Source organism: Mobula hypostoma, chromosome 3 (genome assembly GCF_963921235.1).
Source record: "Mobula hypostoma chromosome 3, sMobHyp1.1, whole genome shotgun sequence".
Taxonomy (NCBI): domain Eukaryota; kingdom Metazoa; phylum Chordata; class Chondrichthyes; order Myliobatiformes; family Myliobatidae; genus Mobula; species Mobula hypostoma.
The window spans coordinates 49,938,366-49,963,764 of NC_086099.1; the positions used below are offsets into that span (position 1 = coordinate 49,938,366).

At 39.2% G+C, this 25,399-nt stretch overlaps 1 protein-coding gene across 4 annotated transcripts in view; it reads left to right on the forward strand.

Annotated features, from left to right (window-relative positions):
- trappc13 (trafficking protein particle complex subunit 13) overlaps positions 1–25,399 on the forward strand; it is a 66,051-nt gene that overhangs the window by 34,048 nt on the left and 6,604 nt on the right. The window contains exons 8-12 of one of the 4 annotated variants that reach the window (XM_063043011.1): positions 6,523–6,540; positions 10,272–10,405; positions 14,437–14,635; positions 18,300–18,400; positions 22,579–22,729. In XM_063043011.1, coding sequence (XP_062899081.1) covers positions 6,523–6,540; positions 10,272–10,405; positions 14,437–14,635; positions 18,300–18,400; positions 22,579–22,729 — 603 coding nt within the window. The remainder of the gene's footprint in view (positions 1–6,522; positions 6,541–10,271; positions 10,406–14,436; positions 14,636–18,299; positions 18,401–22,578; positions 22,730–25,399) is intronic. The other 3 variants (XM_063043012.1, XM_063043013.1, XM_063043015.1) reach the window with 3 other exon arrangements.

Sequence of the window (25,399 nt, forward strand, 5' to 3'; positions counted from 1 at the left end):
TAAAAACAAAAATCAGGCTCCCACGTCCATTTACGTAATGTTATAACGAACCCACATAGCGCTGACTTACATTGCGTTCTCCCTCTGTGGAACATCACCTCAGAGTTAAGTGAGGTCTGAGTGTACTTAATTTGATATTAATGTAACTTGTATTTTTACTAGTTATATTTTTAGAATTAAAAACTTTTAATTTGGGATTGATTTATTATTGCCACACGTACTAAGATACAATGAAAAGTTTGTCTTATACTGTTCATACAGATCAGATCATTACATAGTGTATTGAAGTAGAATAATTACAATACAAAAAAAGTGTTAAAACTATCGGGAAAGTGTAGTTTAGGTAAACAATAAAGCACAAGATTACCCTCTATTTTCTGATGTAGATTCTGTAAGAAATCGGTTCACAGTTAAAGAATTTTCAGATAGCAAAGCAGAAATGAGAAAGTACACCTTTTGGTTGTTACTTACTGCCCCATAGAAGGTTTTAAATTAGGATTAAAGCATTAGATTTAAGTTATCATATCTTAGTAACTATGAGCTTTAAAACCCATTATATTTTGAGAACTTACAATGGAGTTGTACCTCTGATATGTATGTTTGCCATTTAGGTGAGTCCTTAGACTGTAAAGTTGAATAGTTTAGAGCAATGTACAGAAGATTAGTTTTTGATTAAGTTTTTGTTCAATTCAATGATTTTCCACCCACCACCTCCCAAATGTGATAGAGGAATCAGTCCCATCTGTTGAGGAGCAGGAAATTACTGATGGACACTTCAGGATTTCCACAATGCTGCTGTTTTACTGTTGTCATTTCTGTAAAATCTGAGCCAGTATATTTGTATCCAGAGAACGCAGCTTGTTTTTGAGATTTTTTTTTCATTAAGTAGTTCTTTAATTCTAGAGTTGAAAACAAGTGATTCACAGCTCAAGGGCTTCTACTTTTGTCATGCATCAGAAAGCATCAGATGTATGGAGATGGATTTTTTAATTATTTTTTCTGCTTTGTTTAATTTCATCAGTGTAGCTAAGATTGATAACTGTAGAGAAGTAAAGTTATCCACTTCGAATCGATGTAAGACAGAGAACATTTTAATAATGGTGAGCGGCTATAGTGACCTTGTATGATCATATGCTCATCACTAAAGTAATGCTCAGATACAATCTAATCAGAGAATCTAAAGGAGTACAAATTAGACTTCAAAGATGAAGTCAGCTATGGAGTTTAATATGTAATGCAGATATTTGGGAACAAGCACTGTCAAACCAGAGAACGCATATGTTGCAAATTTATCTGGATGATCAGCATGTTAATTTAAATCTTCATTTATGTCGCTAGAACTGATTTATCTGTCAATTATTACATTACTTTTCGTGGTAGCTTACTATGTACAAATTGCTCCTGTGTGTTTAATTGGCCATATTTTAGAGGCCGAAAATTATGACCAGAATTGGGTTTATTATCACTGTCTCGTATAATGTGAAATTGCTTTGTGGCAGCGCAAAGACATAAAATTACTATCAATTTCAAATTAAATAAATAGTGCAAAATATGAATAACGAGGTAGTGGTCATAGTTCATGGATCTGTTGGCATTGTAGGGAAAGCTAGTACACCTGGTTGAATCTCCTGTGGGTGCAGGGAGGGTGCAAACTTCACGAAGACATCGGTTGGAGATCAGCATTGAACCTAGCCCTGGGAGCGGCAGATGTACCTGCTGTACCAGTATGTGCTTCTCTGTGTGTCTGAATTATTTTACTTTTAGCATTAGCTATCAAATAATCAAAAGCTGTTACTTTTAGTGTTTATTTTCAGTTATGTATGTTTCAGATTTTGGAAATTTCCTCAGTTAAATGGTGTTTTTTTTTAAAAAAAACATTCTAACAAATACATATAGTAACAGTTCAAAAACCATGACAGCAGCAAGCATTTGAAGGCTGTCAGGATGTTCAGAAAATGTGGCCTTGTAGTACACTGCCAGGGGTGGATTCAATCATTGATAAGGGTTCACTTCCTGCCACTGCTTGTAAGGAGTGTGTATGTTTTCCCTTGACCATGTGGGTTTCCTCCAAGTGCTCCGGTTTCCTTTTACATTCCAAAGACATGTGGTTAGGGATAGTAAGTTGTAGGCATACTTTGTTGACACCAGCTATGTGGTAACACTTGCAGGTTGCCCAGCACAATCATCACTGATTTGATTTGAAGCAAACAATGTATTTCACTGTATGTTTCAATGTACACATGACAAGGCAAGGTAGTCTTCTCATTGTGTCTTGGGGGAAACCTTAAGCGTCCTGACTGATGGGCTTTCACATTGTGATAAGGTTAGTGTCTACAGATAGGCATAGCAGGTGGCAAATCTAGATAGTAGGCATATCCAAGTCCAGGTCCCATATTTAAGAAATGATGTTGTGGCATTGGAGAGGGTCCAGAGGAGGTTTACAAGAATGATCATGGGAATGAAAGGGTTAACATATATGGAACTGTTGATATTTCAGGGCCTGTACTCGCTGGAGTTTAGAACAATGAGGGGGAGTCTCATTGAAACCTACTGAGTAGGCCCAGGTAGAATGGATGTGGTGAGGATGGTTCCAACAGTAGGAGACTGTAGGACCAACGGGCACAGCCTCAGAATACAAGGACATCCTTTCAGAATAGAGATGAGGAAGAATTTCTCTAGGCAGCGGTTGGTGAATCTATGGAATTCATTGTCATTGCATATATTTAAAGTGGAGGTTGATGGGTCCTTGTTTAGTAAAAGTGTCAAAGGTTTTGGGAAGAAGGCAGAAAAATGGGGTTGAGAGGGATAATAAATCAACCATGATCAAATGGCAGACTACTTGATGGGCCCAAATGGCCTAATTCTGCTCCTATGTCTTATGGTGTAAGTTGTTCTTAAAGCATTAAGTGTGGGTTTTCAGGCTCCTGTATTGCATCTCTGATAGAGGGCATGTCCCAGGTTGTGAAGTTCCTTAATGATGGATGCTGCTTTCTTGAGGCAGCATCTCTTCAAGATATCATGGGTTGTTCTATGTGCTATGATGAAACTGGCTGGTCTATAACCCTGTGCAGTCCCTTGTGATCTTGTGTTTTGGAGGCTTCATACCAGGCTGTGATGTAACCAGTCAGAATGCTCTATACCATTCATCTATAGAAATTTGCAAGAGTCTTTGGTGACATACCATTTCTGCTCAAGCTTCTAATAGAGTAGAGCTGTTGGCGTACCTTCTTCATGATTGCATCAATGTTTTAGGGCAATACACACAAAACGCAACAGCACAAGCAGCATCTACAGAAATAAATAAACAGTTGATATTTTGAGCCAAGATCCTCCAGGGCTGGAAAGGAAGGGAGAAGAAGCCAGATTAAGGAGGTGAGGAGAAGGGCGAGAGGACAAGCTAGGTGATGGATGAAGCCAGGTGAGTGGCGGAGGGGAATAAAGTAAAAAGCTGGGACATGATAAGTAGAAAAGGCAAAGGGCTGGAGAAAATATCTGATAGGAGTGGAGATCAGGTCATGGGAAAGGAGGCCCACCAGAAGGAGGTGATTGGTATGTAAGGAGGAGTAAGAGGCCAAAGCATGGAAAGGGGGAGGGGAAAATTAAAAGAAGTTGGAGAAATTGACGTTCATGCCATGACTATGAGGTGTTGCTCCTCCAACATGAGAGTGGCTTCATTGTGGCAAAAGAAAGGAAATGAAGATGGGAATTGAAACGGTTCGCCACCAGGAAATTCTGTTTTTTCTGGATGGAGCTGAGGGGCTCAACAAAGTGGTCCCCCAATCTACGTTGGGTCTCACCAATGTGGAGGAGACCACACTGGGAGCACTGGATACAGTAGTCAACTCCCAACAGATTTGCATGTAAAGTACCACTGTCTCACCTGAAGTGGCTGTTCGGGGCACTGAATGGACGAGGGAGAGGATGTGAATAGGCAGGTTTAGCACTTTGGCCACTTGCAGGGAGATTAGTCGGGAGGGACGAATGGACAGAGGGAGTGGGGGGAGGGAGATAAATAGGTCTTTGGTGGTAGTGTCCCGTTGAAAATGGCAGAAATTGCAGAGAGTGCTGCGTTGGATGAAGAGGTTCGTTGGGTGGTAGGTGAGAAGAAGAGGAGCTCTACCCCTGTGAGGTGATGGGAAGATGGGGTGAGCGCAGACGTCTGGGAAATGGAGCAGATGTGTGGTTCGACAGTGAAAGAAGGGAAACTGTTCTTTCAGGAAGGAGGATATCTCTGATGTCCTGGAAAGGGAAGCCTCATCTTGGGAACAGATATCGTGGAGACGAAGGAACTGAGGAAAAAGGAATTGTATTTTTATAGGAGAAAGGGTTGTAAGAGATATAGTCAAGATAGCCATGGGAATTGGTGGGTTTGTGAACGATATCAGTAAACAGTTTGTCTCCAGAGATGGAGACAGAGAGATTGAGAAAGGGGAGAGAGGTGTCAGAAATGGACCAAGTGAATTTAAAGGCAGGGAGGAAGTTGGAGGCAAAGTTGATGAAATTGATGAGCTCAGCATGGGTTCATGAAGCAGCACCAATGCAGTCATCAGTGTAACACAGCAAGAGTTGAGCATTACTAGGGAAGGCTTAAAACATGGACTGTTCCACGTAGCCAATGAAAATGTAGGCATAGATGGGATCTATGCATGTACCCATGTTTACACCTTGGGTATGAAAAAAGTGGGCAGAGCCAAGAGAGAAATCGTTGAGGGTGAGGACTAGTTCTGCCAGTGGGAGGAAAGTGGTTGTGAAGGGGAACAGGTCAGGTCTGTCGTTAAGAAAGAAGCAGAGAGTTTTAAGGCCACCTTAACGGTGGATGGAAGTTGATAGGGACTGAACATGCATGATGAAAATGAGGTAATCAGGACCAGGGACTTGAAAGTTGTTGACGAGATCAAGAACATGTGAAATGTTGTGGATATATGTAGGAAAGGACTGAACCAAGGGGGATAAAATGGAATCAAGTTATGTATATACAAGTTCAGTGGAGCAGGACCAGGCGGAAACAGTGGTCCTACCTGGACAGTTAGATTTGTGAATCTTGGGTAAACGGTAGAAGTGTGCAGTGTGGGGTAAGGGAACTGTAAGATTGGGGGCTATGGATGGGAGGTCTTCAGAGTTGATAAATTTGGTGATGGTGTAGGGGACAATTTTCTGATGGTCCTTAGTGGAGTCCTATTCAAGGGGAAAGTAAGAGGAGGTATCTGAGAGTTGCCACCTGGTCTCAGCAAGGTAGAAGTCAGTCCGCCACACTACAACAGTACCCCATTTGTCTGCGAGTTTGAAGATACGGTTGGGATTAGTGTGGAGAGAGTGGAGGCCAGTGCATTCAGAGTGGGTAAGGTTTGAAGATATGAGAGGAGTGCTGGAGTTAATCAAGTCGGTGTCTTGTTTGCATTTGGAGATGAAGAGATCCAGCAATCCAGAGACTCCTCAATGTGTGTATTCTCCTAACTTTCCCTTCCTGAAGTCCAAAATCCTCTCCTCAATTTTGCTGACGCTGAGTGTGAGGTTATTGTTGCAACACCATGAATCAGCTGAACTGTCTCATTCTTGTACGCCTCCCTGTTGCCGTCTAAGATTTTACTAACAATAGTGGTAAAATCTCACATGGCACAAGTTTGCATTGTTATAAACTTGCTTGTGTTCCCCCATGAAGTTAGAAGTTTGAGGACTGACATCATGCAGGTATTTAAAATGATACAAAGGAGTCCAGAGAGTAGATAAAGTTTTATCTTTCCTCTTGTTAGGACATCCAAAACAAGAATCAATTTGGAATAAAATTACCAAGCTACATTTTTACACAAGTGGTTATGAAAATTTGGAATTTGTCCTCTTGATGGTCTGCAGATGTTGGGCTACTTAACATTTTTTGAATTAAGAGAGAGATTTTTGTTGGGCAAGGGTATTAAGAGGTATAGATTTCTGCTCTGGGAAATTTCTCATGAATGTCAGACCCAAATGCACAGTTCCTCTGCAACGTAGTGCTGTTTTGTTCAAAAGTTCATGTACAAAGAATATCAGTAACAACTTAAATGCAATTGGAACTGAATGTTGTGAAAAGCAGTAATGCATACATGGTAGCATGTGTGTGCAAATGTATTTTCTTGTTTTATTCCAACAGAAGGAAATGATTCATTAAAACTTTGCTCCTTAGAGAATAGAATATTCTTTCAACTTTTTATTCCACTCCTAGGGTATCTAAATTTTATTGAACAAATTCTAGATTTTATTTCAGTTTTTAACCAAAACAAACTTTCAGTTGGCTTCATGTCCTCTTTAATGTATTCTTCAGATTGGGTATTCTGAAAGTGCTGGCCTCTTTAATGTACATTTGTTTTATTTTGCCTCCTTTTTTGTGGGCACTTTACTTTGTCTTTCTTCCATACTGTTGATAGCATCTTGGAAACACAATGAAGAAAATAAACATGCTTTTCATAAATCTTTGGGTAAAGTAGTTGTTCTTCTTAACATTTAACCCTTATTTCTCTAATGTTTGCTTTTTAATTTTTCCCCTATTAGAGTGACCTCAGTTCTGTGGTAATTTTTTATTTATTGCTACTTTGCACATTGATTTAATTGCAATATAATCACAATTGCTTTAACTAACATTAGCTAAATTTGTCGAGAAATACAGTACCTTGAAAAAGTATTCAGTCCCCAGCCCACTGTTCACATAAGTGAGTATTACAACCAGGGATTTTGATCAATTTAACTACAAATTTTTGTCTGTGAATCACTTGCTCCTTTTTTTACTGCAGGGCCCAAAACAAGGAAAACTGTAAAGCATGAAATACTAAGAATTCAAAAACAAATGTCAGCAGTACAAAAATATTCACCCCTTTTTGCTCGATACTTAGGTGAACCATCTCTCACAGCCATCACAACCAGTAATATTTTTGGATAAGTCTCTATGAGCTTTGCACAACGTGATGGAGCAAGATTTGCCCATTCCTCCTAGAAAACTTGCTCAAGCTGTGTCAGGTTAGTTGGGGAGTGGCGGTGGACAGCACTGAGGTTTTGCCAGTCATGTTTGATCGGGTTATAGTGGACTCTGGGACACTCAAGGACATCAAGTTTCTTCGTTTGAAGCCACCTCATGGTTGTTCTGGCAGAGGCTAGAAGGTTTTTACCCTGGATCTCGTTTTATTTAGCAACATTCATCTTCCCATCAATCTTGACCAGATTTCTAGTCCCTGCTGCTGGAAAGTGTCACCCATAGCATGATGCACCATACTTCACAATAGGAATTGTGTTACCTGGCTGATGTGCAGTATTAGATTTATGCCACACATATCGCTTAGCTGAAAAGTTCCACTTTAGTTTCATTGACCACAAGCCCTTCCACATCTTTATGGCACCTTCTAAGTGATGCTTTGCGAAGTCTTTACGGGCAAGGATCTGCTCCTTTTATAGCCAGGGTTTCTTCCTTGCCACTCTTCCATAAATATCCTTTTTGTGCAAGGTCCTAGAGATTGTGGAGCCATAAACTTCATCTCCAGTTCAGCAACTGACTTCTGCAGCTTATTCAGTGACTGGCGTCACAGTAGTTTCTCTTACAAGTGCCATTCTTTGGTGACTAAGTTTAGAGGGGAGGCCTGAACTAGTCAGTGTGGCAATAGTTATATATTTTTTCCACTTTTTCATGACAGACTTCACTGAGTTCTGAGGTATATTCAGTGCCTTTAGGATGACCTTGTACCCTTCCCCAGATTTCTGCTTCTATATTATCATTTCCTTTGCTTGTCTTGAATGCTCTTTTGTCTTCATTTTGGTTTGGTCTATTGAAAATCTGCCATACTGCTGGACGTTACACCAAGAGATAGAGGGTAGCTATTCACGTGATCCTTCAATTTTCTGCATCATCAAATTGGGTGATTTGGAAAGGTAATATATAGTGTTGCACCTGAGGAAAGTTAGCATACGACTTCAGCCTCACAATTTTGGTTTTTAATTTAAGTAAATTGTTGACAGGTTTTGGAATTTTTCTTTTGATTTGACATGATGCATAATATTTTGTAGATTAGTTCAAAAATCCTACTTCATTATATTTCAGATTTTTTTAAATGAGACAGTGAAATGTGAAAATGGGTGTAGGGGCTGAATACTTTTTCAAGACACTGTAATGGAGAAGCATTGGTCCAATTTGAATTATTTTAACACTCAATTAGATATTCCATGAAATTTTGACCACAAAATAAATAACTACACAATTTGTTAATTTAAGAATCCAATTTTTCTGGATAATCTGCGATTTTATTTCAGTAAATATTTGAAGGAAAATTCAAAAATAATTTTGTGATGAGACTGAATTATAACAAACTTATGCTTTTCCATTACATCACTAATCTCATCATCCAAGCTTGCATAAAATTTCTGCTAAATGGCACACAAATTAAATGAATCAAGGGGGATTGAGCAATGGATTTGTGGGAACATGTTTTGTCAAAGATGGTATTTTAATAATTCCTTAATATTGATGATGGTTTTGAGAGATGACCAGTTCAAAGTGTTTTTGATGGTTCTAAAGTTTAAAAAGTTTGCAGGACAGATCTAAAATAGAACATAACTAATATTGAAATTCTGATGATGATTCCTTTGCCATTTTTCACATCTCGTTGGAACCTACCAGCGGAAGCTGTCAACAGTGAGAATTTCTCTGCACTTTTATTTTTGAACAAGTTTAATAAAACCATGAGGGCTTGAAACTTTAATGTTTCAGATCAATTACCTATTATAAGAGCTGCTTTCTACTGATTTTAAAAAGCGGTTGCATCTATGGAGTAAATTGCATTTGTAAACAAAATCTTGTCATTATCAAATATTGAAATAATTCGTTCATACTTGATTAACTTGATGTAAAGCTGCAGGAAACTGTTCAACACATTAACGTCTATGTTAACTTTGAAAAAAACTTTTTAGTTAGACCCATTACAGGTCTAACTATTACATAAACATTCTTTATTCTGTCCTAGTATGGATAATCCTAACCACAGAGCGGTTCTTGTTGTCCATGTGTATATATATTTTTTTACAGCAAAGGTATTCCTTTGCTGACATTGATAATTCAATGTGAATCATGCCAGTTTTTGTTGGTTTTGTATTGTAAATGTATGTGCTGAGAGTTTGCAAACTCATTTCATACATACACCCTAAAGCCGATTTAAAATCTTATTCCATTAGGGCTTGGTTATATACATAGTTGAATACTGAAGAAAAACAATACTAGTTATATGTTATCCAGGCCCACATTTAAGCAATGCAAAACACTGTTCTGTGGAAATGGGTATAGAATGGGATAAACAGTATGATTATTCCACTTAAATTTCAGAAACCTGTATTCTGTAAACAGTTTTAGGCTTCCTTTTGTTTTTAATTAATGCCATGTGCCAATTGGAGAAAGGACAAACAATAAATTGCTTTATAATTTTGCTCCTCACTGTATTCTTATACTTATTTTATTGGCTGCAGACAATTGCTGTTTAATTAAATTGGTTATGATGAGAGTGATTCTGTTCTATGGCTGCTAATTATCTTAGTGAATGCAGAGCTAGAAATATATACCAATTATCAAGGCTTTTTAACAATAGGAATACATCTGACCTGTATTATAATTACTGTGTGCATCAGCTATTTTTAATTGTTAACTATAAGAAACCTTGAATGCAAACTTGCACATGTTTCTACTGACACATTGCATATCTATTAGTAAAAAATTCTGAATTGCTGCTCAGTTTTAAACAGGGTATTCAGGAGTATTTTAGGCAATAAATGCTCATTAATAGCATAATCATTTAAATACCCTTGTACTTTATTAAATCTTAAAGAACTTTAATATTTAAGTTAATTTATAAGTTGTATTTTAGGAATGTCAGTCATATACTCTACTGAAGCTACCATTTTTACTCACTTGTTTTTGTTTAAGATTTTGGTGTATTGTCAGGGAAAAGTAATGATGTTTTCTAAATATTCCTCATCGATGACTTAACTAATGTTTATACTCTTAGAACTCAACTGTTGTACTGTAGAAAATAAATAAATGCATTTATCACAAATCCATTGCTGTCGCTAAATTAATAAGCTAATGTTGAAGTAAGATATAAATTATGCTTCTGCTTTCCTTTATTAATTACCTTCCGTTATTCCAAGGCATGAACTAATATTTCATTTAATTCACAGGAACTGGTACAATTTTATTCAGAAGGTTTTCTTTCTTATTTGTTTTCACCCCTCAACCTACCCTTCTCCAATGCCTCCTCTCACCCCTGTAGACGGATGAAGTCTTTTTGGAAGCCCAGATACAAAATATTACAACTACCCCAATGTACATGGAAAAAGTTTCACTTGAACCGTCCATTATGTACAATGTAACTGAGCTGAACACAGTCAATACAGGAGAGAATGGGTAAGAAACTTTAAAGTCATGTTTGAATCACTGCTACAGTATAATTCACCATGGCATATATATTTCACAGATTGCATTTTTTAGAGAAAAATAAAATCAACTTCCCTATTCCCTCTTTGGATGACTTTTTCCTTCTCCAAAAACACTAAAATTCCACAACATCTTTCCTGTCCTGTTAAATGGAAGGTAATGTGCACAAATTGTGTTTTCAACCAGAATGAAATGTTAGATCTTCATCTAGTAAAGATTCTAGAATTTGCCTGAATTGAATGTGACTCAGTGAAACACAGAGCATTAAATCTGATGCTATATGATTTTTTCTTTCCAAAATAATCTCAAAGCTGGCAAGTTTAGGAAAGAGATGGAAGAAAAATAATTGAAGATTTTTGTAAATGTAATATACAGTGCTTTAATGTTTCATTAAAATTGTTTTGAAACTAACTAAAACATCCTTTTTCATGCAAGTTGTTCAGATCATATCACTGCACATGTATGTGCTCATCTTGTTGGCCTCTTTTTGATTATATTCCCCATACCTTGTTTATTCACCAAAAAAGTTTTTAAAAAAATTTCATGTTGAATAATTTTGTAATCAATGCTGTTAGTTTATTTCATATATTGTTAGTGAAAGAGGATTATGTCCAACTGATATTTGTCTTGCAAGTGATACAAGAGGCTACTTTATTTTTAATAAATGTTTAATTTAATGGAGTTATCAACATGTTTAAATTTGCTGTAAAACAAAGGTGTATTTTTCGCCAATTGTTATGCACTAGGCAGTTTGAATATTTAACAATGTTTGCATCTTTCATTGACAAGGGAAATTTATTAATTTGAAATGACCTTTTGCTTAGATATTTGTGTACACCATAATGTAGTGTAATCATGCCTTTCTCTACTGGTACATTAGATAGAATCATGTGTAACTGTATCAAATAGCTTTGATTATGCTATAATAGTTGGGGACATTGTGTGATGTTCAAGCAAATTGCATCAATTTCCAATTCCCTTATAATTTTACTTAGTAGGTGCAGATGTCAAAGGGAAAGTGATTTATCTAGATGCAAATCTAAGTCTACACGATTTTATCTTGATTCCATTTGTTTGCAAGTGGCTGTATGGTTTATCCATTGACTTTTGAATCTTCTCCACCACATTGTGATTGGATATTCACTTTCTGGATATTTACTTTCTGAATATTCACCTGAAAACTGCAATAAGAAAAAATAATTCAGATTCTTCAAGACTATTTTTGTTCTTGGAGAGCACAGATGCTTTGATTCAAATTGACTTATGACACTGAATTGCTTTAATCTGATTGGATGTTTTCTTCCGGTGGTAAGGTCAGTATTAGGTTGCATGTCTAAAAATTTGGCTCATTTATTTCCAAGCTGGCAACAGTGCAGGATCTGTTTCAGACAAATACAGTAATTCAGTCCACATTTTTTCCTATGTTGTTGCCACCTGTTTGGTGTAGAAAATTGGTTCTAGTATCCGAAGGTTTTTTTCTTAGTATCATTGGTGAAAGCTTTGTTTAGCATGGAATCATTTGATATTGGTATTCTTTGGTCAGTACATTCTATAGCTTCATTAATTGGCTGTTACACCTCTTCCTGAAAGTTAAAGTTGCTGTTTTCTTTTCTCTATTATTCATCCCACATGATAATGGTGTGCTCTGGTAATGTGCACTATGTTGCCCTGCAAGGTCTGGAAATAGTTTGCAGCTTAGTACAGCACACAAATATTCTTGAAACTTGTTTAAAAATTCTGGGTAAGCTAAAATTAATGACCTTGAAACCCAATAAGTGGAAATAGAAGAGCCAATGTAATTCAAACTGAAGCAGAGAACATTGATATTGTATATTTTAACATCATCGTGTGCTGAGCCTGCTTTTTCTAGCCATCTTTCACCAGCTGTGTATTACTGGCAGGTATAAAATGTCACTGGGAAACCCCAGTCTATAAACTTTTGTCAGAATTTGTACACATCATTTGGCTGGATGTAACAAATTATAGACAAACCATAAAGATATATAAATAGATGTTTTCTTTCATTTTCAGGCCTGCTGTCCCAGCTATCCAAGCTGGGAAGAAATTGCAAATTAAAAACCCTGAAATGGTCTGATGGGGTAGGAGACTTAATTAGATCAGGAAGTATTAAGATTTAGTCTGACTGTTTATTTTGAGTTGTCTGGTGGCAGTAGTAGAACAACAGTTCTCCTTGTGCCACCAGCCAACTCAGAATAAATAGTTCTCCTACTCCAATATTGGAAGGATGCAGTCAACCTGGATTTCCATTTTTGATGGCCATCCAAGGAATATATCTTTAGATATTGGCTGAAGATAGTCTTGGTTTTAGTAGGTGCACTTTAAAGATTGAAAGCACTACTAATTTCTGAAAAGTAGATTATAACTCTCAACTGGTACAACATTTTCAGGAAAAATTGGTTAAAGTATTAACCAGATTAAATTGTAGTTATACATACAACTTAACTCTATTCTACATATAGACTATATTTTTAATCAATTAAAATAAGGGTAGAATTTGGGTGCCAGTAATCAAAGCTTAATTCTAGTGTGATTTTTAATAAAATATGTGAAACAAAAGAAGGGGATTCATCTCTTTGATTATAGGAATATTTTCAGTTTAAGAATAACATTTTAGCTAAAACCTCTGAAATATACTGGAAACAACAGGAATTCTGCAGATGCTGGAAATTCAAGCAACATACATCAAAGTTGCTGGTGAACGCAGCAGGCCAGGCAGCACCTGTAGGAAGAGGTGCGGTCGACGTTTCAGGCCGAGACCCTTCATCAGGACTAACTGAAGGAAGAGTGAGTAAGGGATTTGAAAGTTGGAGGGGGAGGGGGAGATCCAAAATGATAGGAGAAGACAGGAGGGGAAGGGATAGAGCCAAGAGCTGGACAGGTGATAGGCAAAAGGGGATACGAGAGGATCATGGGACAGGAGGTCCGGGAAGAAAGACAAGGGGGGGAGGACCCAGAGGATGGGCAAGAGGTATATTCAGAGGGACAGAGGGAGAAAAAGGAGAGTGAGAGAAAGAATGTGTGCATAAAAATAAGTAACAGATGGGGTACGAGGGGGAGGTGGGGCCTTAGCGGAAGTTAGAGAAGTCGATGTTCATGCCATCAGGTTGGAGGCTACCCAGACGGAATATAAGGTGTTGTTCCTCCAACCTGAGTGTGGCTTCATCTTTACAGTAGAGGAGGCCGTGGATAGACATAACTTCCGCTAATGCTCCACCTCCCCCTCATACCCCATCTGTTACTTATTTTTATACACACATTCTTTCTCTCACTCTCCTTTTTCTCCCTCTGTCCCTCTGAATATACCTCTTGCCCATCCTCTGGGTCCCCCCCCCACCTTGTCTTTCTTCCCGGACCTCCTGTCCCATGATCCTCTTGTATCCCTTTTGCCTATCACCTGTCCAGCTCTTGGCTCTATCCCTCCCCCTCCTGTCTTCTCCTATCATTTTGGATCTCCCCCTCCCCCTCCAACTTTCAAATCCCTTACTCACTCTTCCTTCAGTTAGTCCTGACAAAGGGTCTCGGCCTGAAACGTCGACTGCACCTCTTCCTACAGATGCTGCCTGGCCTGCTGTGTTCACCAGCAACTTTGAAATATACTGGAACAGGTTTATGCAGTTTGATACTTGGAAAAGTCTTGAAATATTATGCTTAACGAATGCCAATGTCAAACTGTTGAAATGTTTTAAACAACATCTCAAATTAAATAATTTATGCTGTGTTTTGAAATGCTGTTTAATATATTTTTATATCTTAAATAATGTCCAAGGTTATCGTAGATACCTTTAAAGGAGGGGGAAAAGAAAAGAAGCACATACTTAAAGAGCAAGACAAAATAATTGGGGTAGTGTTGTATCAATATTAGCATTGCCTCATTAAAGAGAAAGATGCACTTCTAAGTCTTAGAATTTAATATAATTTCAACTTCTCTATTCAAGTAAGTAAATGCTTTTTGTGCAGTTGAATATTTACTGTCTTTACAGATTTTCCACGTTTGGGAAAATGACCTACTTGCAACCTATGGACACAAGGCAATATCTATACTGTCTCAAACCTAAACCTGAATTTTCAGAGAAAGCTGGGGTCATCAAGGGAGTCACAGTTATTGGAAAATTGGACATAGTCTGGAAAACAAACTTGGGGGAAAGAGGACGGCTACAAACAAGCCAGTTGCAAAGAATGGTTAGTAAATGTTTGCTCAATTTAGTTACCTCCATTTTGTACTTGTTAAAACTTACGTTGCTTTTAATGGAATAAGGTTCTATCCTACTCGTATGTCTTCAGGTTTCATATTCACCAGTGGGATAATCACTGGAACAATTAAATTTTATTGAATGATAGAGCTTTTCAAGAAAGGCAAATTAAAAGTTTAATCATACTCATTTAGTAATGCAGTGATTTTATTGTAAAATGTCTGTAATGCATTTATTTTAAATTTGACTTCTTTCATTCTGTCACCTGAAGAAGGTAAGTTGTTTGCACACTGATTTTTTTTTAATGAGTAGCCTTGAACAGTGTTGAACTTTGCAGCTTTGGAACTGTCAGATTTCCCTGAATCTGTCCATATTTTGACTTTCCGCCAGGGTCACTGAGAGTAATCTTAAGTTTTTTCCCCTTACCAGAACTTGGCTATACTTAGGCAGCATTAAATGTAATTTCTGTCTACATTAAACAGTTAATTCTCCACACAGATTGTGTCGGGAATCTTTCAAGACTGGATCCCTTTGTTCTACGGCTCTCCTCAGTGGCCTATTAATCACTGTGTAAGACAATTGGTCCTACCAAAATGCAATACCTTGCACTTGTCTGCATTGAATTCCATCTGCTATTTTCCAGCCCCCTTTCCAGCTAGTCCAGATCCTGCTGCAAGCTCTGATAGTCTTCCTAACTCTCCACTACACCCCAATCTTGGTGTCATCTGCAGATTTACTGATCTCGTTAACTGCATTATCATCTAGATCATTGATATAAATGAGAAACAACAATGGACTCAGCTCCAATCCCTGTGGCACTTCACTCGTCACAGGCCTGCAGTCAGAGAGGCAACCATCTACTACCACTCTCTGGCTTCTCCCACAATGCCAGTGTCTAATCCAGTTTACTATCTCATCTTGAATGTCAATTGACTGAACCTTCTCGACCAACTCCCATGCAGCACCTTGTCAAATGCCTTGCTAAAGTCCATTTGAACAATATCCACTGTCTTGCTTTCATTGTTTCCTGGTAACTTCCTCGAAAAACATTATAAGATTAGCTAGACATGACCTACCATGCTCAAAGCCATGCTGACTATTCCTTATCAATCCATGTCTTTCCAAATACTCATATCCAGTCCCTTAGAATGCCTTCCAATAATTTTTCCACTACTGATATCTGGCTCATTGGCCTATAATTTTCTGGTTTATTTTAGAGCCTTTCTTAAACAGCGGAACAACGTTAGCTATCCTCCAATCCTCTGGCACCTCACCTGTCACTAAGGATGATTTAAATATCTCTGCTAGGGTGCCTGCAGTGTCTGCACTTGCCTCCCACAGGGTTGAGGGAACATCTTGTTAGGCCTTGAGGATTTATCCACCCTAATTTGCCTCAAGACAGCAACTCCTCCTCCTCCGCTGTAATCTGTATAGGGTCCCTGAAGTAGATGCTGCTTTGCCTCACTTCTATAGAGTCTGTCTGTCTCCTGAATAAATACAGATGCAAAAAAACTCATTTTAAGATCTCCCTCATCAGTTCTTGCTCCACACATTGATTATCATTCTGATCTTCTAGAGGACCAATTTTGTCTTCTGCAATCCTTTTGCTCTTAACATATCTGCAGAATCCCTTAGGATTCTCCATCACCTTGTCTGCTAGGGCAACCTCATGCCTTTTTTTAGCCTTTTTGATTTCTTTCTTAAGAGTTCTCTTGCATTTCTTGTACTCCATAAATACATAATTTGTTCCTACCTGTCTATACCTGCTATGCACCTCCTTTATTTTCTTAACCAGGACCTCAATATCTTTTGAAAACCATCTTTACCTTTTATTTTGATAGGCACATACAAGCTTTGTACTCTCAAAATTACATTTTTGAAGGCCTCTTACATACCAAGTACACCTTTGCCAGAAAACAGCCTGTCTCAATCCACATTTGTCAGATCCTTTCTGAAACCATCAAAATGTACCTTTCTCCTGTTTAGAATCCAACTACGGGTGAGACCTATCTTTTTGCATATTTACTTTGAAACTAATGGTATAATGAACACTAGATGCAAAGTGTTTTCCAACACAAACATTTGTCACGGTCCTGCCTCATTTCCTAATAGGAGAGAGATCAAGTATCGCAAAGTCTCTCCTTGGGACTTCCATGTTCTGATGAAGGAAACTTTCCTGAGCACATTTGGCAAACTCTATCCCATCTAATCCTTTTACAGTATGGGAGTCCCAGTCAATATGTGGAAAGTTAAAATCACCTACTGTAACAACCTTATGTTTCTTGCAACAGTCTGTGATCTCTTTACAAATTTGTTCCTCTAAATCCCACGGTCTGTTGGGTGGCTGTAGTATAGCCCCATTAATGTGGTCGTGTCTTTGTTATTCCTCAGTTCCACCCATATCGCCTCACTAGAAAAGTTCTCAAGTTTGTCCGGACTGAGAACTACTGTGTCAATTTTCCCTGACTACTAATGCCACCACTCCTCCTTTAATCTCTTTCATTCGGTCACATCTAAAATAACAGAATCCCGGAATAGAGAGCTGCCATTCCTGCCCTTCCTGAAACCAACTCTCACTAATGGCTACAACATCATAATTCCGCGTGCTGATGCATGTACTGAGCTCATCTGCCTTTCCTATGATACTTCTTGTGTTGAAGTATGCATAGCTCAGGACATTAATTGCACTGTGTTCAATCTTTTGATTCCTGATTTTGTTTGAGATTTTACCAACATCTGTCTCCACAACCTCTCCACTAACTGTTCTGGCACTCTGGTTTCCAACCCCCTGAAACTCTAGTTTAAGCCCCCACGTGCGGCACTAGCAAACCTTCCCGTTAGGATGTTAGTCCCCTTCCAGTTCAAGTGCAATCCGTCTCTTCTCTGCAGGTCCCACCTTCCGTGGAAGAGAGCCTGATGATCCAAAAATCTGACATCCTCCCTCCTACACCAATTGCTTAGCCACGTGTTAAACTCTATAATCTTCCTATTTCTGGCCTCTCAAGCACATGGCATGGGTAGCAATCAGCCTCCCAAATGATCTGGAGTTTATCCAGTTCCTGCTTCAACTCCTTAACGTGGAGTGTTAGAAGTTGGACTGAATGTACTTCTCACAGGTGTAGTCATCAGGGACACTGGAGGTTTCCCTGCCTTCCCATATCCCGCAAGAGCAGCATTCAACTATCCTGCCTGGTGTCCCTAGAGCAAACATGTAGAAGAGAAAAACAATAAATAAACTGCGGGTGGGGGAAGATCTACCTACATCTTTTTACCTTCTCTCGTTGAAGCCTTGAAGAGCTAAAGCCGCAAAATTCCTACTGTAATACTGTCTACTCCAACAATGATCGCTCAGCTTGCCGCTGCCTTATGCGAGCCAGTCAATCCTGATCGCTGACTGGCCGCTGCTCAAAACATCAAACTGCTGTGAGTCGATGCCTTGTGTACTCAATTAACGAACCTGACTGAGCTACATCGGATTGGCTACTGCTCAAAGCCTTCCTTATCATGTGTATAGCTTGGAAATTTTTCTTCTGAAAATTTGTAGTTCTTGACATGGACACAACTAATTTTTTAATCTTTATGCCATGAAGTACTATAAAGCAGCTACCTTTTTCTGTTTGTAACTCAGTGTTTCTTGCATTGTTTTGTTTTAGGCACCTGGATATGGTGATGTCAGACTTTCCTTGGAGATGATTCCAGATACTGTAAATCTTGAGGAACCTTTTGAAGTTACATGTAAAATAACTAACTGCAGGTAATAGTAAGTGCACTGTTGAAGCCAGACTGCAAATATCTTTTCAGCTATATTGTTAACCAAAAAAAAAGCTCAAGTTAAATGTGAAGCATATAATTCACCCTGCCTTAACTTTATTTTACAGATCCTGCAAAGATATCCTTATTCTGGTTTCAGCACATCTTAGAGCAGAAGTTCACAACCTTTTTTATGCCACGAACCCCTACCATTAACCGAGGGGTCTGTGCAACCCAGGCTGTGAACTTCTGTCTTGGAGGAAGAATGTTTTTAAGAGTTTTGAAAGTTTTATGACTGACATTGACTCAGTATCTCTCAAAGAGTGGTGAACTTGTAAGAGAGCCAAGTCACTGAAAACAACAATTAAGGGGGAATAAAAACTGGCTGCAATGTAGCTATTCTTGCTCCTTTTTTTAATTCCCTTTTAATTTCGTAGGTCAATGTATTATGGGTCAGATGAAAGTCACACATTTTTCATGTGGATTAGAAATTACAGCAGGAGATAGAAAAGGCGTGTCAGAAGGGCAATGTCATGATAATCTTTGGGGATTCCCCACATTGGCTCATTCCCCACTCTCAGCTCCACGCGCCACCACCTCAATTTGGCCAGTGCCTAGTCACGCTGCATCTGCCCTGCACCTTCAAGACTTCAGTTCACACTGCAATAATGCCAGGTCGTACAGACGGTTCAAATGCTCAACTCCAAATGGAAAGTTACAGGCTCTTGACTGCAGTGATTGTATCCAAGGAAAAAGTGTGATTAATACAATAATTTATAGTTATGTTTGTTGGTTTGCTACCAGCACCATCTTAAACCAAAAACCAAGGTTCCCTAATTCTGTTATCCTTGCTTTTTATTCTGACAGGAACATACAAACTCTGTATTCTCAAAATTTCACTTTTGAGGCCTTCCACTTATCAAGTGTTCCTTTGTCAGAAAAGAACCTGTCCCAGTCCACACTTGTCAGACCCTTTCTGATACCATCAGAGTTGCCTTTTCTTCAATTTAGAATTTCAACCTGAGGATCAGACTTGTCTTTTTGTATTTACTTTAAAACTAATGGCATTATGATTACTAGATGCAAAGTGTTTTCCTACTGAAACTTCTGTCATCTGCCCTGCCTTATACCCTAATAGCAGATCAAAAATCGCTAACACACTCTCTTTGGGACTTCTTTGTATTGATTAAGGAAACTTTCCTGAACACATTTAACAAATCTATCCCGTCCAGCCCTTTTATAGTATGGCAACCCCAATTAATAAGTAGAAAGTTAAAATCACCCATTATCACAGTATTGTGTTTCTTGCAACATTCTGTGATCTCTGTACAAATTTGCTCCTCTAATTCCTGCGGATTGTAGGGTAGTCTGTAATATAATCCGATTAACATGGTCATCTCTTTAATGTTCCTCAGTTCCACTCATTGCCTCAGTAATCGGGCTGTACTGCCTGTCTTTTCTGAGCATTGCAGTGACACCCTAGCTGACTAAAAATGCCACCCTTCCTCCTTTAATCCCTCTAACTGTAAAACAAAGGAACCCTGGAACTATCAGCTGCCAGTGCTGCAACCAAGGCTCACTAATGACTACGATATCATAATTCCGCGTGGTGATCCATGCCCTGAGCCTTTCCTACAACAAGGAGTGTTAGCACTGGCAAACCATCCCGCAAGGATCTTAATCCCCCTCCAGTTCGGGTGCAAACTGCCCCGTCTTTACATGTCCCACCTTCACTCAAAGAGAGCCCAATTATCTAAAAATCTGAAGCCCTCCCTTCTGCACCAGTTCCTTCGTCACATGTTAAACTGTATGAACATCCTGTTCTGACCTGACTAGCATGTAGCCTGGGTGGCAGTCCTGAAGTCACAACTCTGGGAGTCCCATCCTTTAACTTCGCACCCAAGTGTCTGAACTCATGTTGCAGGACCTTGTCACCCTTCCTACCCATGTCATTGGTACCAGTGTGGGCTTAGACCACTCTTCCATCTGAAGATGCTGTGGACTCGATCTAAGATTTCCCTGACCCTGGCACCCAGGAGACAATGTAGCATCCAGGAATCTCATTCTAGTGCACAGAACCACCTGTTTGTTTCCCTAACCATTTAATTGCCTATCCTGATGCTTCTGTATCTCCCTGCTATCAAGTAGTGGGTCAGAAAGATTGAGGAGTGGGTGGTAAGGCTCCTGAACGATGCTTTTGGCCCTTTGTCTAAACATTCCCAGTAAATGTCACAAGTTAGGGGGGAAGGATGACTCCGATGACCCCCTCAGTAGTTCTTGCTGTCCTCTGTAGGGTCTTGCGGTCCAATGCCTTGCAGCTTCTGTATCACATAATGATGAAGTCAGACAGGATACTCTTGATGGTACTCCTGTAGAAAGTTATTTGAATGGGGGTAGGAGGTCTTGCATGCCTTAATCTCCTCAGAAAAAGTAAACATTTCTGTGCCTTCTTAACTAGTAAGTAGGTGCTGTGGGTCCTGGTTGGATCATCTGTTATGGGCACACCAATGAACCTTGAAGGGAATAGAAACAGGGATACTCTGCACTGGCTGCCTATTCTCTTTGCCCCTCCTGAAGGTCATCAGGTTACCTGTGTCCTGCACCATGGGTGTAACTACCTTCCTGTATGTTCCGATAATCAACCCCTTAGCCTCCGGAGTTCATCCAGCTCCAGCTCCTATTCCTTAACATAATCTATGAGAAGCTACAGTTGGATGTACTTCTTGCAGGTATAGTTGTCAGGGATTCTGGAGGTCCTCCTACCTTCTCAGATACCGCAAAAGGAGTATTCCACTATTTTGCCCAACATCCCCACTGCTTTAACTGTGCAATAAGAAAGAAAGAAAAATGGGGGTGGGGTGTGGCAGAATCTACCTACAACCTTGGCCTCTCCTCGCCGAATCTTCTATGAGCCAAAGCCTGAACGCCACTCTTACACTGGCCTACTCACACATGGCAGCTGTCACAATGGCTGCTCTGCTTAACCCTACCTTCTTTTTATTGGCCCTTGCCAAGTGACTAATTATGCACAATCCAGTGTCTCTCCATGCAAATTGTGGTGCACAGCAAGTCCCAACTGCCCCGCTTGCTTCTTTTGAAATCTTTCTCTTGCTAAGCAATCCAACATCTCCAGGGGAACTGCAGTGCTGAGGTTTCTACTAACTTTCTATTCCCACAGCAGCCCTATTGATTCACCCAGAAGATGGCATTTCTGGAATCGGTATGGGTGCTGATATGAAAGTATTGAGTCTGGTCACTCATCCGACTCCCTTTCCTTTGGATCAGGTTATTGCAAATAAATTTATTGAGATAAGTTTTGGAAGTGGTGAACAACTGGTAAATAAATAACAATGGCAGCTGTACATTTTGTATTTTAATGTTACATGGATGGATGATTTTTTGAAAATATTTAGTAACTATTTTGGATCCACTTGGATGAATACTGTGAAGAAGTCTGCAACTGAATGGTTACAGCAGAATTTTGAGAATTGTTGGTTATCACGTGTTGGCTGAAGCCAGTAATGCAAATTCCTTTCAATAAAATGCTTCTAATTTGGTTAGGCAGATACAATGCAGTGAATGACTGTTAGATTTAATCACGTATTTTTTTTTGTAGTACAACATTGACCATGCATAACCAATCTACCCACATTGTTAAACAGAGAACCATTTGGAAATTGATCTGGAACAGCACCAGTATTAAGTATTACTGTACCCAGTGCAGTTAATTATTTTTAATATCACGTGGAAAAGCCTAGATTGTTAGCTGTTATTGTGGCGATCTCCTTCAGAGGATCTCGTAGCTTATTTTGTTTTCCAGTCATGCTAGGTTCCTTCATGATTGAGGATAGGAGTGTCAACGTTCTTTGCCTTTTTCATCTTTTTACTTCCTGATTGTCAGCCACCATTTTAACATTGTGGTAGAGTTGTAATGAACATTTAGGTTTGAGTGTGCTTAGCTCTGGCTGTTCCTTGATGTTTCTGAAGTGTGTGTTGCACAGGTAATATCAGAATTTCATTCCACCATGTGCCTGAATTTGACACATTCCTGCTCTTGATGGACAAGAAATAGAATTTTCGTATAGATATATCTGAGCAATCTTTGTTAGGTAAGGTTGTTTCAAACAATACTATATAATTGTGCTGAGCCATCCGTCTCTTCATAACTTTTTCTTTCTCTAGCAGTGAGAGGACAATGGATCTGGTACTTGAGATGTGCAATACAAATGCAATCCACTGGTGTGGAATTTCAGGAAGGCAGCTGGGAAAGTTGTGTCCAAATTCATCTTTACATCTTGCACTCAAGTTGTTGGCTTCTGTTCAAGGTTTACAGGTAAATTCCAAGACAGTAAATAGAATAGGAGAATAACATTACTTTGTTATGCAGCTGGGCTTCTTATTTTGAATATTAAAATTAGATTTGACTGTGTATTTACACATGAAAAATTTATAGGTTGTGGTTAGTTACCTGCCAACCCTCCTCCCTTCATTCTCTTCAAAGAAATGATGGTAGGCTGGCAAATTCATTTGAAGGAAATATCTGCCACAATGTATTAGCCAAAATATCAGACATTGTGGTATGGTAGAGAATGAGATCCTGCCAGAAGTTTGAGATTTTGCTTTGGATAAATCTCAAATGTCAAATTGCTGTCCAGTACTATCCGAAAAGTACTATACTAACAGACAAAATGCTGTTACATGAAAGGTTCTTAAGCAACATTATGTTGTAATGTTATCATTATTGCTGGGCCAACAAAAGACCTTCAGATGAGCATAAAAAACTAAAGGCAGGCAGGTTAAGCTCCAAGTCTGCTTGTCAAACCTGTCAGAGACTTTGCTTCTGAATGTTTCTAACTTACAGAAAATTTCAACTTAAAGCATCGGATGAGTACAGTGATATAATTGAGTTAATGCATGGACAGAGTTATGGATTATTAAACCAGAAACCTGTTTGAACCCTACCATGGCAGCCAAAGAATTTGCATTCAAGTAATTAAATCTGAAAGCCAAAATAAATGTCTTTCTTTGTAGTAGTAATTATAGAACTATTAAATTATTTAAAATCCTGTCTGTTTTGGTAGGATAGATAGTGGTTGGCACAACGCTTTACAGTACCAGGGTTCAATTCCTGCAGCTGCCTGCAAGGAGATTGCACATTTTCCCCGTGTCTGCGTGGGTCTCCTCGAGGTGCTCCAGTTTCTTCCCACAGTCCAAAAGACATATTGGGTTGGTAGGTTAATTGGTCATTGTAAATTGTCCTGTGATTGGGCTAGGATTAAATCGGGGGCTTGCTTGGTGGTGCAGCTCAAAGGGCCAAAATAGAGCCTATTCCATGCTGTGTCTCAATAAATAAATAAGTAAATCCTTCGGGGAAGGAAGTCTACCAATTGTCTTTCTGTGGCACAAAGTTGACAGGTGGGGTTTTTGTAGGAAAATGTCATGTTATTCAAATAATGTAAACTTTTTTTTTACCATTACATTGACCAGGTAATGTGATGAATTTGATGCATTTGGATGTTAAATTCTGCACTCAGCTGTGGAATGGGACTTCAGTTACATCATTAGATCATAGATATAGGAGCAGAATTAGGCCATTTAACCTACTGAGTCTGCTCCATCATTTCATAATGGAGATCCATTTCCCTCTCAGCCCCAATTTCCTGCCTTCTCCCCGTGACCTTTCATGCCCTGACCAATCAAGAATCTTATCAACCTCTGCCTTAAATATACTCAATGACTTGGCCTCCACAGCCACCTGTGGCAATGAATTCCAGAGATTCACCACTCTAGCTAAAGAAATTCCTCCTCTTATCTGTTCTAAATGGACATCCCTCTATTCTAAGATGGTGTATTCTGGTCCTAGACTCTCCCACTAGGGGAAAAATCCTCTCTACATTTACTCTCTCGAGGCCTTTCAACATTTGATAGGTTTCAATGAGATTTCCTCCTCATTCTTTCTGAATTCCAGTGAGTACAGCCCAGAGCCATCAAACACTCCTCATATGACAAGCCTTTCAAACCGTAATCATTTTCACGAACCTCCTTTGGACCCTCTTCAATGTCAGCACATCCTTTCTTAGATAAGGGGCTCAGAACTGGTCACAATGCTCCAAGTGAGGCCTCACCAGTGCCTTATAAAGCCTCAACATTATACCCTTGCTTTTATATTCTAGTCATCTCGAAATTAATGCTAATGTCATATTTGCCTTCCTCAGCACTGACTCAACCTGCAAATTAACCTTTAGGGAATCCTGCATAGGAACTCTGAAATTCCTTTGCATTTCAGATTTTAGAATTTTCTCTCCATTTAGAAAATTGTATACGCTTCTATTTCTTCTACCAAGGTGCATGACCATACACTTCCTGACACTGTGTGCCATCTGCCACTTCTTTGCCCATTCTCTTAATTTGTCTAAGTCCTTCTGGAGCCTCTCTGCTTCTTCTACCTGCTCCTTCACCCATCTTCATATTGTCTGCAAACTTGGCCACAAAACTTCATCCAAATCATTGACATATAATGTAAAAAGAAGCGGTCCCAACACAGACCCCTGTGGAACACCACTAGTCACCAGCAGCCAACCAGGAAAGGTTCCCTTTATTCACACCCTTTGCCTCCTTCCAATCAGCCGCTGCCTTATCCATGCTAGTATCTTTTCTGTAAGACAATGGGCTCTTCACTTGTTAAGCAGCTTCATGTGTGGCAACTTGTCAAAGGCCTTCTGAGAATCCAAGCGCACAATATCCACCAATTCTTTTTTGTCTATCCTGCTTGTTATTTCTTCAAAGAATTCTAACAGATCTGTCAAGCAAGATTTTCCCTAAATAAACCATGCTGAATATGGGCTATTTTATCATGTGCCTCCAAATACTCTGAGATCTCATCCTGAATAATAAATTCCAACATCTTCCGCATCACTCAGGTCAGACTAACTGGCCTATAGTTTCCCTTCTTCTGCCTCTCTCCTTTCTTGAAGAGTGGAGGGACATTTGCAACTTTCCAGTC